We start from the raw sequence: 17,223 nt of genomic DNA on the forward strand, positions 1-17,223 counted from the left end.
TAAATCATTTTTAATAACAATGTTTAAATTGCAAACCCGTGCAATTTGCACGGGTTTAAAACTAGTAGTTGATTCAATCCAAGCACAAAAGGCCAATACTCACCCAAAAACGCACCATTCCCAATTTCCCATCATTGATACTCCGGTATTTGATACCGCGACATCTTACGTGCCTATCCACTATCAACTTCATCTAATTAAAATAATAATAAGACGACACTCCCTCCTAGTACCAATACTACACACAAATGCACAATATATCTTAATATTCCTACGTATTTATCTCTACCATATTTTGTTTTATGTTTCCACTAATACCTAATCCATTAACAATAAGGAGTTATTATAACTTAATCAGTGTTAGGTTTTGTTTTTTTCGGTTAATCGGAGCTAAACTAAATTGAATGGAACTGAATTCACTATAACTGAAATAAAAGTTAATTTGTAAAAAGATGAGCTGAACTGAAATGAATTGAAATTAAGCTAGAAAAAACAGAGGCTTATTAGGTTTAAGCTCTGCGAATACAACCGTATTAATATTTATAAAAAAGAGCTTTACCATTGATGTATCCGCTCAAATCCAAATTAAATAGGATGATATCCGGCGAAACAAGAACTAATACCTAACCCACCTTATACTCCATATAAAAGAGGCAAGCAAGAGTCACAATTTCCTTACAACAAAATGGATATCCAAGAAACACAAACTTTCAAATACAACGTACCAAATGGGGTAGAAATACGAGGTCATTACGATGAAGATTTTGCAAAAGTTGTAACAAAAGATGCCTTACAATTTGTTGTTGAATTAGAGAGGGAGTTTAAGGACGATATCAACTATGCCTTGGATTGTAGAAAGGAGGCCAAGGCTAGGTACAATACTGGGGGTATGCCCGGGTTTGATCCCGACACAAAACATATTAGAGAAGAGGATTGGGTGTGTGCTACCTCACCACCCGCTGTTAATGATCGACGGGTCGAGATCACGGGTCCGGCTGAGAGAAAGATGGTCATCAATGCTCTTAATTCTAAGGCTAAGGTCTTCATGGTATGACCACTATATCTAAACCTTTAACGGTTTTATTAACTAATCTAGTTGACATTTTAAATACCGCGCATTTGCAAGTATTGTACCATATATTTTCATTTTTTTGAAATTTTTATTGTCATTTACTTGTACGTGTTATATGGTCTCACACTCTCACTCTATGATTTCCATACTGAAATATGGTCGAATTAATAATACTCTTTCGTTTCAATTATTTGTTTACCTTTAATTAAAATTCTCTCACAAATTACAATGGATAAAACGGTAAACAAATGATTGGGAGAAAGAGTATTTGTACAAGAAATTGCAATGTGACATATAAATACAGAACATCTCTTTATATGTCACCAGAAAAATCATTCTTTGGTTAAATCAATCTACTTTGGTGAGACATAAATATATTAATCGATTTAGTAAAATGCGTACATGAAAGAACAATTACGTTTATTTAACTTCGCATGAAGTAACTTAATGCATATATCAAAGAACAATTACTTCTATTTACCTCTAAGGTTATGATGGACAAATACAGGCAGATTTTGAGGATGCACTGTCACCAAGCTGGGACAACATAATGCAAGGACAAGTGAACTTAAGAGATGCAGTGAACGGAACGATCACGTTCGACGACAAGGCGAGGAACCGGATTTACAAGCTGAATGATCAAACAGCAAAGCTATTTGTTCGCCCTCGTGGCTGGCATCTACCAGAAGCACACATTCTTATTGATGGCCACCCTGCTACTGGCTGCCTTATCGATTTTGGGCTTTATTTCTATCATAACTATACTCAGTTTCGCGAGAAACATGGTGATGGTTTTGGTCCTTTCTTCTACCTGCCTAAGCTGGAACACTCTAGGCAAGTATACTGTATACTGTATACTGTCTACATATCTGATAACCGGAAACTTAATTTATTACTGTTGCGCTTGCTTCTTATATCGTGAAGTAGCAGTCAGTCAATGCAGTTCAGGACACGCTTTTTCTTTGGTAGTCGTTCTATAACAATTTAATTATAACACACTGGATTGTATGCAGGGAAGCGAAAATATGGAACAGTGTTTTTGAAAAGGCGGAGAAAATGGTAGGAATCGAGAAAGGAAGTATAAGGGCGACAGTACTAATAGAAACACTTCCTGCAGTTTTTCAAATGAATGAGATTCTGTATGAATTGAGAGATCACTCTGTTGGTCTTAACTGTGGAAGGTGGGATTACATATTCAGCTACATCAAGACTTTTCAGGCACACCCTGACCGTCTTGTGCCAGATCGAGTTCAGGTCGGAATGACTCAACATTTTATGAAGACTTACTCTGATCTTCTCATCTACACTTGCCATAGGCGCGGTGTTCATGCTATGGGAGGCATGGTATGCATTGTTTCTCCCTTGAGTTTGTGATTATTTATTTGACATGCTTCAGTTGGTAATGAATTAAGAATTTTTCTTTGAAACAGGCAGCCCAAATACCAATCAAGGACAACCCCGAGGCAAACGAGTTGGCCTTAGAACTAGTAAGAAAGGACAAGCTAAGAGAAGCAGAAGCAGGGCATGACGGAACATGGGCCGCTCACCCTGGCCTAATTCCAACCATTCTACAAGTCTTTGATGCAACCATGGGCGAGTCACCTAACCAAATCAACTCCATTACCCTTCCCGGAGCCTCTACCATCTCGGAACATGACCTGCTACAACCCCCTCAAGGGGTCCGAACTATGGAAGGGCTACGACTCAACACCCGAGTTGGAATTCAGTACTTGGCAGCATGGCTTACAGGTTCAGGTGCAGTGCCCCTGTACAACCTGATGGAGGACGCAGCTACTGCTGAGATTAGTCGCGCTCAGAACTGGCAGTGGATTAAGTACCAAGCTGAACTGGATGGGGACGCGCTTGGTGTTAAGGTCACACTAGAGCTATTTGAACGGGTTGTCGAGGAGGAGATGGAGAGGGTTCAGAAAGAGGTTGGGACTGACAGGTTTCAGAAGGGAAAATACACGGAAGCTTGTGAGATTTTCCGTAAGCAGTGTGTGTGTTCAGAGCTGGATGATTTCCTCACTCTTGAAGCTTATAACCACATTGTCACCCTTCATCCATAAGGATCTCCTATGAAACAGTCGTGTCAGAGTGTTAGACACGACTGTTTCATGAACGGAACTATCATGTACTCAATAATACTCCGTGTTTGAGCAACGTGAATTTGGGTTGAAGTCGAGTGTCAAATTGAATATGAAGAATCTATAATTGAAGAGATCCCATTTATTTTAGTACAAAACAGAACAACATACTAATCTCTAAAACCTTATTATAACAATGGCAATTTACATGAAATCCGATTGGCGATATTCCTTCTAGACGCGTAAATATAATTTTCCGACATTTTAATCCAACTAAGATCGACAACTTCATGATTTTACACGTTCATTCCTCAAGGACCTCAATATGGTTAAATCATTGAGGAAGTTTTGTATATTAGCCTTAGATGAGCCCCCATCTTGAACCGCCTTCTTAGAAGCCTCACTCAACTCCATCACCCGTTGCCTCATAGCGACCGCCTCCTCGCTATCACCCATCACGAGTCTCACGGCCGCCTCGATACTCTGTCTACCAATAGTCTCCTTCTTGCCAATATCATCCAACCCACAAAACTCACTAACCCCAACACCAACTCCTATCTTCAACACATCAACAACTAACCTCTCATTGTAAAATTGCTCAGCGTATAACGGCCACGTCACCAATGGTAACCCGGCCGTAATCCCTTCCAACATCGTCCCCCAACCGACATGTGTCACCATAGCTCCCACAGCCGTATGTTCTAAGAACATAAGTTGTGGGACCCAACCCTCGATAATCAAACCCTGACCACTTTCCCTCATTTTTTCTTTAAACTCTTGTAGGGACCATTCCTCCGCGGAATGATCCTTACCCGCTCTCACTACCCAAACAAAATCGCGGCCAGACAATTCAAGTCCAGCCGCGATTTCCTTAAGCTGGTGGGTTGGAAATTTAGCCGACCCACCAAAACTCACGTAAATAACCGACCCAGCTTCCTTCTTATCCAACCACTCAACCCACTCGCCCGACCCGTCAAGGTCCTCGTTACGACCAACGTGTAACGCAATTGGACCTATAGTCCACACCTTCAAACCCGTCACCAACTTATAGTACTCCTCATAATCACGTTCAAGGTCCGTAAAACTATTAACGATAACTCCAAAACTCTTGGATTCGGCCGCGTCAATCATCTTCATCCACATAGTATACCCATTCGGGTTCCGAACCCAATCCGGCAAAGTTGACTTGGTCATCACAATATCCCCAGGCAATCCGGGAAGCGTAAACTTTTCATCGTCGCTCGTAACGCTCTCATGCGGCACGTGACTCTTAATACTATTCCAACAACACATGGGAAACATCCCAGTGCCGCGGAACACAACCCTTGGAATTCCGACTTCACGAGCGAAGTCGGAGGTCCAAGGGTAAAACATATCAGAAACAATACAATCAGGAGAAATCTCCTTAATAAGGTCCTCCGTAGGTTTTTGTAAAAGCTTAAGCGCGTCCGATATTTTCGGACGCATGTCAATAGACGTGACATTACTAAAGTTTTCAATACCGGGTGGGAGACCGACGGCTTCGTAAGGGAAATCGAGGAGGCGGATATTGAGAAAGTCGTTAATATTTGCGACGGATTTTGGGACGGAGTTTTGAATAAAGGGTACGTTTGCATGAGTAGTTATTATAATGCAGGTTACGCCATGCATGGCAAATGTAGATGCTGTATCGACTATGTGTAACATGTGGCCTGCTATTGGAAGCGTAAGGAATACGAGTTTAAGAGGTGTTTTGGGTACTTCATTTGTTTCGTGTGTAATAGATCCCATGTTTAATTGATGAAAATGAAGACGGAGACGAATATGAAGATGAAATTGATGGAGTGGAGTAAGAGTGTTTAGTGTGGATTGTGGAAGCTTTTAATGGAGATGAAAGGAAGAATGAGGATGTGAAAACTTTGGAGGAGCAAAGGACGAAGGTATGCATTCCTCGAGAGACCCGTGGAACAACAATGCATAAATGTTACTCGTGGTACTCGTGGTTCAACAAAAGGGAATTCTCGTATAGTCTTCATAATAAAACGGGTTAAGTATTACCCCACCTACTTAAAACTAGTTTAGAATCCTTGTTACATTAAGGTAATTTTATAGGTGGTATTTCTAGAGAGGTGTTTGAAATTAATATTATTTGTATAAATTGAATGTGATTTTAATTTAATGTTAAAATGTACTCCCTCTGTCCCGGTCATTTGTTGTCCTTTTCCATTTCGGGGTGTCTCAGTCATTTGTTGTCCTTTCTATTTTAAGAATGAACTTAATGAGTAATTTGATCATTCACATTCAATTTGTTCCACTTGTCAATTAGTAATTGGCCCTCTCCTCTTTCCTTGGTCTTTGTGCCAAAACGAAAGGACAACAAATGACCGGGACGGAGGGAGTACTTGATACAACTAACATGAAAGTATACGAAAGTTTACTAACATGAAAGAATACTTTACTTTTAAGTTACATTATATCTGTTTTGAAATATTAATAAAATTTTAAATGTAAATAAGTATTACATGCAACTAATTGATAACATTAATAATACATTTTAAGTTAGATGTACGGTCTCTAATTAAAATATGTATTAGCCTTATAAAGAAATCCGGTAAAAACGATATAGTACGAATCTAAAAGGACAATTTATAAATCTCGGTAGAATATTGTGTATTGTGTACATAATTTGTGTATTGTATACATAATTTAAGTATTGTGTATTGGATGATAATCTCGATAGAGAATATTGTGTAGTGTATATAAAGTTGTCATTTTATTGTTCTTGATTTTCTGAGGATTTTCTGTGTATAAATACGAGTATTTATTGTTCCGGGTGTAATTCCGGAGCAAGATTTGTTACCACGTAAGCTTGAAGGATGATGACTTTGCTTGACTCTTCCTTTCGGCCTCTCCTGAAACAATGAACAAACTGAGGGCTCGGCTTGGTATCGAGCGAACTCACTCCGACGCTCAAGTCAGTAAACTTAAAAGAGATTAAGTTGTGTGTTACTTGGCACAAAGTATATTGTAGAGAGATAAGAGAGTTTATACCAGATTAGTGTGTTTAATTGATTATTTTCGGGATCCTTTTCTCAATGAGAGAAGTGGAGTATTTATAGACTTTCACCTTTTGTCACGTAGTGGCCAAGTGGCCAAGTGGCGGAGCGGTGGAAAGATCGTTCTACCCTCGGCCGAGGGACCCATGGCAGGCCGGCGGGCCCCGTTGACTCCATGCCGAGGGGTCTTGGATGTGAGTACGCGGATAAGCCTCCCGGCCGTGGCTAGTTGCCTAGCCGAGACCCAATGACAGCCGACAGTCGCGTCGGTTAGGGTCAGTCTAAGACGTTGACTTGCTGTGGATATCTTTGACCTTGCTCAATATGTTGACTCGGTCAGCGGGTGCAGAATATGCCCCATCAATTTGCCCCCAGCGTAGTCTATGCCGTGGTATGGACCTTCGATGAGTGTTGAGCGTATTCTGCGCAAGTAAAATTTTCTTCCCCGGCTTCTTCTTCCTCGGCTTGCTTCTGCCCAGGCCGTATCATATCCCCCCTCCACATGGATGTGTAATGGACATCAAATGTGGAAAAGAAAATGGCGTTGGCCGAGACCGAGGTTGTGAGTCTTTGTGCTTTTGATTGCCCCGGCGTCTTTGCCGCCAAGCTCGGTTGAACAGCGGGCCGTTTGGCAAGTAGATACCAAGGATCGTGTTGAAGAAGATACGTCGGTTGTCATTCTGTCAAGGAGCGTGTTGAAGAAGTTTTGTAACTGTTTGTCGATTGACATTCCATGGCTGCATGCTTGACACGTGTCTCGGTGTTGATTGGTTGACGCTTCATGGGCTTTGCCTGATTGGTCCGTTTCGTGGGCTTTGCTCTATAAATAGAGTAGTTAGCCCCTGATTTTAGCCACCAAAAATTCACTTTCTCAAAAAAAATTTCTTCTCTCTAGCCTTCTTTAACGAAACTTCTCTCTAGTCTTCAAAGCGTTACTCGGCGTAACACTTTTCCAAGGTAAACAAACAAATTTTTCAACTTTTATTTATTAAGTAATTGTTGTCATGTCTTCTGCTGATGCTGGACCTAGTACTTCTGCACCGGGGGGCTCCCCGTCGCGTCCTGATGAAGAGGAGGCACTGGTTGTCACCGCGTTAACCGTTGGGGGTCCCAGGCCGCTTTCTCCTGAGATTGATCCAAAATATTTGGAGGATTTCGAGGATGATGATGATGATGTTGATGATGATGGTGATGATGAGGAAAGGGCTCATTCTGATGAGGGGAGGCCGCGTCTCTTGGATCACGGCGACGCCTGTTCGATCAACCCTGATCGTGCCTGGACGAATAAGTTCGCTAGTTGTTCCGGTTCTGATCTTTTCGAGGACCATTACTCCTTCGGCAGGGAATATAAAATTGTTATCCCTGCAGAGGGTCGAAGGTCTCGTTGCCCTCCCAAGGGTCAGATCGGCGTGTACATCGGACACACGGAGTATGGGCTCCGGTTTCCTCTGAATGCATATGTTGTGGCCATCATTAAAGCCATGAATGTCGCCGTGGCTCAATTTCACCCGTTGGCCATCAGGACTATAATTGGCTTTGTGTGGCTCTGTCTCTTTAAGGGGGAGGTCCCAACGGTTAACTTGTTCCGCGGCTTCATCATCTTCGGCCGTCAACCCCGGTGGCACGGGGTGGTACAGCGTGCGAGACAGAGCGGGTTACGTTACCGTGTCCAAAATTACATCTTGTAAGGACCGGAAGGGGCGGTGGGTATACATTGAGGTTCCTGGAGGATTATCCACGCCTTGGTCCTTTCAAAGACCGCGTCAATTTGCGGTGTGAGAGTCGGGGAGCGTGAGAAATATGTCTCCGGTATAAGCTCAAGATGGACGCCAGCAGGTCTATCTTAATGAGGATGAGAAGCGGGCAATGCAAATTGTTTGAGGTCGAGAAGGATGGCACGCCGAAGGGATGGATGCCCCGACGCGAGATCATTCTTCGGGATGAGCCGCTCGCCACGTCGGCCTCATACCGGCCCTCGAACGGGGTGAGTGGGGTCGGTGTGAGGCCCATCTTTGCTTTTTATGTTTCTGTATCTTGGCCTTGGTTTATCTTCTTTCGTTTAACTCTTGCTTTGTTTCTTTTATAGACCGTTTTGGCCCGGATCTGTCTGCGGATATCCTCAAGAGGCTGGGACTTGGCGAGGACGGAAAAATTGTTGATTTGCATCCTAAGGCCTTGCCGCGTGATCGCAGACCGGCTCCTAACGAACTCATGGACCAGCAGTTGAAGGCACTGGATGTGACGGCGGCTCAGGCGAAGGTTGCCAGTAACGTGCCGCGCCGCAAACCAAAGGTAACGTCTATGGCGGCGACGACGTCAATTCCGGCTCAGCCTTCAATCCCTGTGGTCCAAAAGCAGCAGGTGGTCATCGATGTTGAGGAGGAGGTCACTGTTGCGGAGCCTCCTCCTTCTTTAAATAAGAGAAAAGAGACCGAGTCTGCTCGCCGCCCATTATTCGAGGCTGGCAAAGAAAAGGGACCTCCAACCAAGAAGGCCAAGGCTGGTACGGATCTAACCTATGGCTCAGATTTGGCTGGTTCATTAGGCGTTTCTGATGACAGGCTTTCCGACATGTCAATGAATGTTGACATGGATGCTTTGTCCGAATTTTTTGTAGATCAACCGCGGCCGGCTGCCCCTCTCACTGAACGGCAAATGGGGAAGCGGCCTATGCAGACGGGCAATCAAAATGTCACCGTCGACTCCTCAGCCGTGAAGCCTTCCCCCGCTCAGGTTAGGGCGGAAGGAATAAGGTTGATCAAGGTGCTGGCGAAGTGGGCTGACATGGCCGGTGCTCATATTATGGAGCAAGAAAAGGTCATGGCTGAAGCTGCCCCTGTGCTTGAACGGCTTAGGCTCGAGCTTGCTGCCTCTAAGAAGGAGGCCGAGAGGGCCAAGGTTGAGGCCGACAAGGCGGTCCTTGCTGAGCGAAAGCTTAGGGAGGAAGCTGACAAGGCGGTCCTAGCCGAGAGGGCCAAGGTTGAGGCCGCGAGGCCGACGCCGCTAAGTCATGCGGGAGGAGCGGGACAAGCTTCAGTCGCTTTCGACTTTCTTTGTTGAGAAGAGGGAAGAATAGAAGTCTCTGTATATGGCTCAGTCGAATGCGCACAGGAATACAAGGGCTATCCTCGCCCAGAGGGAGAAGGACATTGAGACGCTCCAAACTGACGTCATCCCTAACATGTGCGCCCAATACCGGGACCAGGCCGAAGAAGCTACCAGGGAAGTAATCGGGAGCTCTTTCCGAAGGCTCCTTCCCGTGGCAAAAATTTGACCACCGCTTGATGATAAGGCGGTTCTTTGCGGAGGCAAAGGCTGCGGAGGATGCAGAGGCGAAGAAGGCCGCTGAGGAGGCTGCGGAGAAGGCGACCCATGCTGAAAAGGTGAAGGCGGCCAGGGAGGAAGCTGAGAGGGCAAAGGCAGCCGAAGCTACCAAGTCGGCTTCTGGGTCGCCCACTGATGGTGATGCTGTTACTGCTGCTGATGGTGAGCAGAAACAGGCATAGGGAGACGGGCGGTCGTCACCGGATTCACCCGGCCCTTCGACGTTTCACTGTTCGGGGCCAACTATTGAGCCTTTCCTCCCTGCCATCTTTTTTGGCGCTTTCAATTCTTTTGTCTGTAACCTTTTGCTGTACCTTTCCTTTTTTTGTTGAACTTTGGTAGGTAGTGTTTAGGCTATCCTTATGGGGACGGCCGTCGACTTCTTTCTTGTATTTATCTGTGAACATTTTTAATAAGAGTTCGTTTATTTTGCCTCTGGCTTGGCCGAGGTCTTTATCTCATTTTCGCCTGAGTTGTCTCCTTGCGTTTTTAACATATTGAGTGCTTTTTGTTTTTACCTTCGGCCTGGCCGAGGCAGTTAGGATGCACATCTCAAATGTACTTAAACGTCTTTAAACATGTTGGCGTGTCGGTCGCTTCCTCCTTCACTCTCGGCCTTAGCCGAGGCGTCAGATTTGCGCTTCCCAACCGCCGTTGTGAACATGTTAGCGTATCGGTCGTTGTGTCCCCGTCACTCTCGGTCTGGCCGGGGCAATCGGGGTTACGGCGCGACAGCGTTCGTATCTGTAGACGTGTTGATCGCTTCCTCTTTCACTCTCGGCCTGGCCGAGGCGTCCGATTTGCGTTTCTCAACCGTACTTATACGTTCCTAAGCATGTTGGTCGTTGTGGCGAGTATCAACTGCTGTTGGCAAGTTGCGTTTCCCTCGTCACTCCCGGCTTTGACCGAGGCAACCGAGTTTACGTTTTGACTGCTTTCCGTATCTATAGACATATTGATCGCTTCCTCTGCCACTCCCGGATTGGCCGGGGCAGTCAGATTTGCGTCTCAACAGTGCTTATACGCTTTTATACTTCGGTAGTGACTGCCCGGCTTTGGCCGCGGTGTCTACTCTGGCATGACTATGGAGGGGACAAGTATTTTGAAAACTTGGATCACTTTTATAAGGTATAATCACACGTTGGGGTGTCCACAACGGTCCCGGACACCTCCGCCGCTATATGAAATATTTCCTTAGGTTGTCTGTGTTCCAATGGCTCATTAGAGGCACTCCCTCCATGTCTGTCGGCCCGTCCTCGGCCTCATTTCTTCAACCACTTTGTAGGGTCCTTCCCAGTTGGCCGTCATTTTACCATGGATGTTTCCTTTGTTGGTCGCGGCTGACTTTCTTAGGACTAGATCTCCCACTTTTAAGTCTCTTTTGTGGACCCTACGGTTGTATGCTCTTCTCATTCGGTTTTGATACACTGCCAAGTTAAGCCGTGCCGTGTCTCGGCTTTCTTCGACCAGGTCTAGGGAGGCTTTCAGGCCTTCCTCATTTTCGACCGGTTAAAGGTTTGCGTTACGAATGCCTCGGCACCGATGCTTCAATTGGCAGGACGGCTTCAGACCCATAGACTAGGTGGAATGGACTGTACCCCGTTGCTTCTTTCTCCGTGGTTCTAAGGGACCACAGGACGCCGGGTAGTTCATCAGCCCACCTTCCCTTTAGATCTTCAACCTTCTTTTTTAGCCCGTTTAGGATTGTTTTATTAGCTGCCTCCGCCTGCCCGTTGCTCTGAGGGTGGCAGACGGAGGAGTATGCGAACTTGATACCGAGCTCTTCTAGCCAGTTCATCACCATGTCACTCCAAAACTCTCGGCCGTGGTCAAATACCATGACTTGGGGTAACCCAAAACGAGTTATGATGTTTTCCCAGATTACCTTTCTCACGGCCGCCGTGGTCTTGGCAGGTACCGCGACAGCTTCGACCCATTTGGTGAAGTAGTCAACGGCGACGATCAGGTACTTCCTTCCTCCGGAGGCCGTCGGAAATGGTCCTAATAAATCCATCCCCCACTGTGCAAATGGTAGGGGGATAAGTACTGGTTGCAGGTCTCGGGAAGGTGCGTGTATCACCGGAGCATGCATCTGACAATTCTTGCACTTCTTGGTCTTAGCTCTGGAATCCTCAAGCATGGTGGGCCAGAAGTAGCCGGCTCGGAGAGCTTTGTGGGCTAGCGTTCTTGCCCCCATGTGATGTCCACAGATGCCTTCGTGAATCTCTGTCAGTATGAGCTCCGCGTCGGCTGGGCCGACACATTTCAAAAGTGGTCTTATTACGGACCTTCTGTATAGTTCTGCTTCGAACACCAAGTACCTTGCGGCGATCCTTCTTATCTTCTGGGAGAGACTGCGGTCCTCCGGTAACTCTTTTGTTAGTTTGTATTTCATTATCGGAGTCATCCACGTCGTCTCGGCTTCGATGTCGCCCACCATGCCGACGGTCTCAGTGATGCTTTTAGCATTCCTGATATCCACCAGCACGGTCCGGCTGACATTCTTGATGCTTGAACTGGCAAGTTTTGAGAGAGCGTCGGCTCGGTTGTTCTCAGACCTGGGGATGCATTGGATTTGGAAAGATTTCAATTTAGCGGTGTCAGCTTTTACCCTTTCCAGGTATCTTACCATCCCATCGTCTCGAGCCTCATACTCTCCTCTGATTTGGTTAGTCACCAATAGTGAGTCCGTCTTCAAAACAATGTGTTCCGCCCCGGCAGCTCTAGCTAGCTCGACTCCAGTTATCACCGCCTCGTATTCAGATTCGTTGTTTGAGGCCGAGAAGGTTAATTTCAAGGCATACTCAAACTCGTCCCCGTTTGGGCTGATGATAAGGATGCCGGCTCCTGAGCTGTTTGCCGTAGAGGACCCGTCGGTATATACTTCCCATACACCGGGCTGGGATTCTTCTTGGTATGTGCACTCGGCCAGAAAGTCTGCAAGTGCCTGCCCCTTTATCGAGGGCCTCGGCCTGTATTGAATGCCGAAGCCGGATAGCTCTACTGCCCATTTGATGAGCCTGCCGGATTGTTCAAATTTTTCCAATGTTTTCTCTAATGGTTGGTCGGTTAAGACCGTCACGGATGCGCGTCGAAGTAAGGTTTCGATTTCCTTGCGGCAACGACGACAAAGAAAGGCGCTTTTTCAATCGGTGGGTAATTTCTCTCGGCGGGTAGCAGTGTATGGTGACAAAGTAGATTGGGTGTTGCTTTGCTTGTCTTCTTCTCGACGATTACGATCGACCGTGGCCGAGGTAATCGCTATGTATAGATATAGCGTCTCCCCCAAAGATCGGCTGGACGGGGTTGGGAGAGTTTGAAGATGAGCTTTCGATTGCACGAAAGCCGTGCTCTGTTCCTCCCCCCAGCTGAAGTCTTTATTCCCCTTCAACACTTTGAAGAATGGGGTGCTCTTGTCGGCTGACCGGGAAATGAAACGGGCGAGAGCCGCCATCCTCCCGGTCAACATCATAACCTCTTTTCGATTCCTCGGCTCCGGTAGGTCCAGGATTGCCTGGACTTTCTCTGGATTGGCATCAATTCCCCTGGCACTGACAAGCACGCCGAGGAACTTACCTGCCCGGACACCGAAGTTGCATTTCTTTGGGTTAAGTTTCATCTTGTATTTCCTTAGTGAACAAAATGTTTCGCTCAAGTCGGCCAAGTGCTCGCTGTCAGACTTGCTTTTTACAATAGCATCGTCGACGTAAGCCTCGATGTTTCGCCCTTTTTGATCTTGAAATACTTTGTCCACCAGCCTAGTGTAAGTTGCGCCAGCGTTTTTCAAACCGAACGGCATCATTTTATACATGTATGTGCCGTGTATGGTGATGAATGCGCACTTAGGCATGTCTTCTTTGGCCATGAATACCTGATGGTATCCTGAGAAGGCGTCTAGCAGGCTTAGCATAGTGTAGCCTGTCGTTGCGTCAATTAAGCTATCTATTCGAGGCAAGGGATAGCAATCTTTAGGGCATGCTTTATTAAGATTTGTAAAATCAACACACATCCTCCACCCCCCTGATGACTTTTTCACCATTACAACATTTGCTAGCCACTCAGGGTAAGTACAAGGCATGATAAAGCCCGCCTCTAATAGTTTGTCTACCTCGGCCTTGATGGCCTCATCTTTCTCGGCCGAGGAGTTCCTCATCTTCTGCTTGACAGGGCGAGCGTTGGAGAGCACGTTCAGCTTGTGAACGATCACCTCTCGGCTCACGCCTGGCATCTCGGCGGCTGAGTACGCGAAGACGTCTTTGTTCTTCCTTAGCAGGTCTAGGAGATCGGCTCTGAATTTTGACTCCAGGCCGACACCGACAGTTACGGTGCGTCCTGGGTCAATTTCCACTTGCTCGGTCTCGGCTCCCTCGACCATGCTGACATTGTTGGTGTTCATCGGATCACTCTCCTGTTGTAAGGATGGGCTCTTCCCCTTCTCTGATTTCTTCGCCACTTTGAGGGATTGCATGTTGCACCCTCTGGCAGATATTTGGACATTGACAATTTCGTCCCTCTCTTCTTTTGAGACGAGCTTTTGTGCCTCCCCCCGGTCCGAGACATACATCAATGTCAGGGCCCGGATGGACATTACAGCATCGGCCTCGCTCAGAGTAACCCGGCCTATCAGAACATTGTAGGCGGACGAACCATCAATGACCACGAACTCAGATAAAACGTTCTTGGCCGCATCCGCCTCGCCGAACATCACCGGCAACCTGATTGACCCCAGGGGCACCAGGCCGGCCCCAGAGAAGCTGTATAGTGGGTTGGTGCAGGGGCTCAGGTCCTCAATCTTCAGGCCGAGGTTGAGGAAGCATTCCCTGAACATGATGTTCGTGTAGGCGCCTGTATCAATTAGGCACCTCTTAACCAAGTGGTTGGATATGTCCAGGTGGACCACCAGCGGGTCGCTGTGCGGGGCTACAACTCCTTCGTAGTCTTTCTTTCCGATGGTTATATCGGGGACGGTGGAAGCGGGGATCGCTGTGGTGGGCACAAAGTTGATGGCTTGGTAAAGCTCATTCAGGTGCCGTTTGTGCCCATTAGCCGACCCTCCGTTCTCGTTTCCTCCGATAACCACCGGATCACTCCCATCCTCTGGAATACGATTTCTGTTCGCCCCGCCGGAGCTCGTTTCCGGGGCCCCGCTACGTACTTGCCGAGGGCCCCCTTCGGATCGCTCCTCGATGGCGTTCTTGGATCTGCCGACGATCGTCGGTCTTATGGCCGGGCTGGCCGTGGTAATCGCAAAATTGGCTTGTGTCGCCCTCCGCCCTCGTCTTGGGGGGTCTTGCCCACTTCTGCCCTTCATTCTTGCTCAGGGCAAAGACCTCGGGCGGTTATTTGACCAGGGGGGTGAGACCGTGGTACCGCTTCTGGGTGTATGGTCCCGAACTCCCCCGACGCCCACCGAGCTCGTTTCTGTTAGATCTTTCAGCCGTGACCTATTCATGTCACGGCGACCTTCATCGATATTCTCCCGGCGCTCCTCCTTTCTTGGTGCCCGGCTTCACCGTGGCCTACCCGGTCTTGTGGTAATCCTCCACCTTTACGGCTTGGTCCGCCATCTTTCTCGGAGTCCGGGTTGAGGACCTCGCACTTGATCAACTCATTTTTGAGCTCGCCTTTCGGGAGGCCTTTCATCGGTCTGAAGGCCGCCGGTTCGGTGTTCAGCTCACGGATCTGCTGAGCTTTTGCGTCGAACCTCTTCACATAGCTTCGTAGAGACTCGTCCTCCCCCTGTCGGATAGTGAGGAGATCCGATGTCTCCACGGCCCTTCTCATGTTGCAGGCGTACTGGGCTATGAAGTTATCCCTTAGGTCGGCGTAGCAGTATACCGAACCATTAGGCAACCCCTTGTACCAACTCTGGGCCATCCCATGCAGGGTTGTTGGGAAGACTCGGCACCATACCTCATCAGGCTGCTCCCATACCGACATGTAAGACTCGAAAGCCTCGGCGTGGTCGGTTGGGTCACTTTCCCCTTTGTATGATAGGGACGGCAGTTTCAGTTTGGTCGGCATGGAGACTCCGAGGACATAGGCACTGAGGGGCTGTCTGACCATGTGTCGAATGACACGCGGCGATCGGCTCCTCGCAATCCTTGTCTGGCTTCTCTCCCCGTGGCGGGAAGGGCTTCTCGTTGTCTGACTTTGGGTAGTCGGACTTCTTTCTTCATTTCTTCGGGGCGGGCCTCGTTGTTGCCGCGGCGACGCTGTCCTCCCGCGAGTGGGGGAAGAACTTTGGTCTGCCACTGGCAGCATGGGCCCCGCCGGCGTCCTAGTATGCATGGCTCCTTGTATTGCCCCGGACAAGTTGTTCGGGGTCACTTTATGGGCCCTGGTCACCTGCGGGTGTGCTGCCGTCACCGTCGTTGCGGCGGGGGTGATCGGCGTATTACCCATCAGGTCCAGGAATAGCTTCAATTTGGCTGCATCGACCACATGTCCCATGACGGTGACTTGGCCGGCAGGCAGCGGTGTTTCTGGTAGTATTGGCATCCCGTACGCCGGTTGAATTACTCGACCGGTGGGGGACTGCCCAATCTCAGAATTATGGACTGTGTCATCCTGATAGAATGCAGTTTCGTCGCTCACAATTACTTCTTGTTGCTTGACATCTTCTTAGCTTGCTGGGTGGGTTTTGTTTTTTTTTTTTTGTAAGGGATTTGACTAGCTTCTAGTATCTTATCCCCACAGACGGCGCCAATTGTTCCGGGTGTAATTCCGGAGCAAGATTTGTTACCACGTAAGCTTGAAGAATGATGACTTTGCTTGAATCTTCCTTTCGGCCTCTCCTGAAACAATGAACAAACTGAGGGCTCGGCTTGGTACCGAGCGAACTCACTCCGACGCTCAAGTCAGTAAACTTAAAAGGGATTAAGTTGTGTGTTACTTGGCACAAAGTATATTGTAGAGAGATAAGAGAGTTTATACCAGATTAGTGTGTTTAATTGATTATTTTCGGGATCCTTTTCTCAATGAGAGAAGTGGAGTATTTATAGACTTTCACCTTTTGTCACGTAGTGGCCAAGTGGCCAAGTGGCAGAGCAGGTGGAAAGACTGTTCTACCCTCGGCCGAGGGACCCATGGCAGGCCGGCGGGCCCTGTTGACTCCATGCCGAGGGGTCTTGGATGTGAGTACGCGGATAAGCCTCCCGGCTGGCTAGTTGCCTAGCCGAGACCCAAGTGACAGGCCGACAGGCTGCGTCGGTTAGGCTGTCTAAGACGTTGACTTGCTGTGGATATCTTTGACCTTGCTCAATATGTTGACTCGGTCAGCGGGTGCAAAATATGCCCCATCATTTATTATTGCTCAAAATAAATTCACAACAATTATGTGACAATATAATATTGAGTACAATATTTTAAATGAGGATATTTTAGAAGAGAATATTCCATATGAGGGCAGTTGAGCGGGAATAATACAGATGTGTTATTATTTTAGTCTATAGGGGATGTTATAGAACAATTATTTTGGCGGGCTTTAAGAATTTTCATTTTAATTTATCTTATCCATATTATTTGACTTATCTTAAATGACCTAAATTAACTGGTCATTTTCGGGTGGAGTTTCGACCCTAAAGTAACATGTCATTTAAGTGTTGGGTTAAACGGGTCCCGGGTTGAGATTTTATAGATCTTAACCTTGGAAAAAGTAGATCAAGCGAGTCAGGTTTTCAGGTCGGGCCAGAATTGAACACAT

The 17,223-nt window shown here is 47.2% G+C and overlaps 2 protein-coding genes across 2 annotated transcripts; one reads left to right on the forward strand and one right to left on the reverse strand.

Moving 5' to 3' along the window:
• The first annotated feature begins 239 nt into the window (after window positions 1-239).
• LOC141602264 (malate synthase) lies at window positions 240-3,235 on the forward strand. The gene is made up of 4 exons (XM_074422570.1): window positions 240-1,048; window positions 1,581-1,906; window positions 2,086-2,416; window positions 2,503-3,235. Exons 1-4 carry the CDS (start codon window positions 686-688, stop codon window positions 3,139-3,141), a joined length of 1,659 nt encoding a protein of 552 aa, XP_074278671.1. The 5' UTR covers window positions 240-685; the 3' UTR covers window positions 3,142-3,235.
• Window positions 3,236-3,279: 44 nt separating this feature from the next.
• LOC141602270 (soyasapogenol B glucuronide galactosyltransferase-like) lies at window positions 3,280-5,057 on the reverse strand. Its single transcript, XM_074422574.1, has one exon. It carries the CDS (start codon window positions 4,927-4,929, stop codon window positions 3,448-3,450), a length of 1,482 nt encoding a protein of 493 aa, XP_074278675.1. The 5' UTR covers window positions 4,930-5,057; the 3' UTR covers window positions 3,280-3,447.
• Between the last annotated feature and the right edge of the window lie 12,166 nt (window positions 5,058-17,223).

This window comes from Silene latifolia, chromosome 1, assembly GCF_048544455.1.
Source record: "Silene latifolia isolate original U9 population chromosome 1, ASM4854445v1, whole genome shotgun sequence".
Classification (NCBI taxonomy): Eukaryota; Viridiplantae; Streptophyta; class Magnoliopsida; order Caryophyllales; family Caryophyllaceae; genus Silene; species Silene latifolia.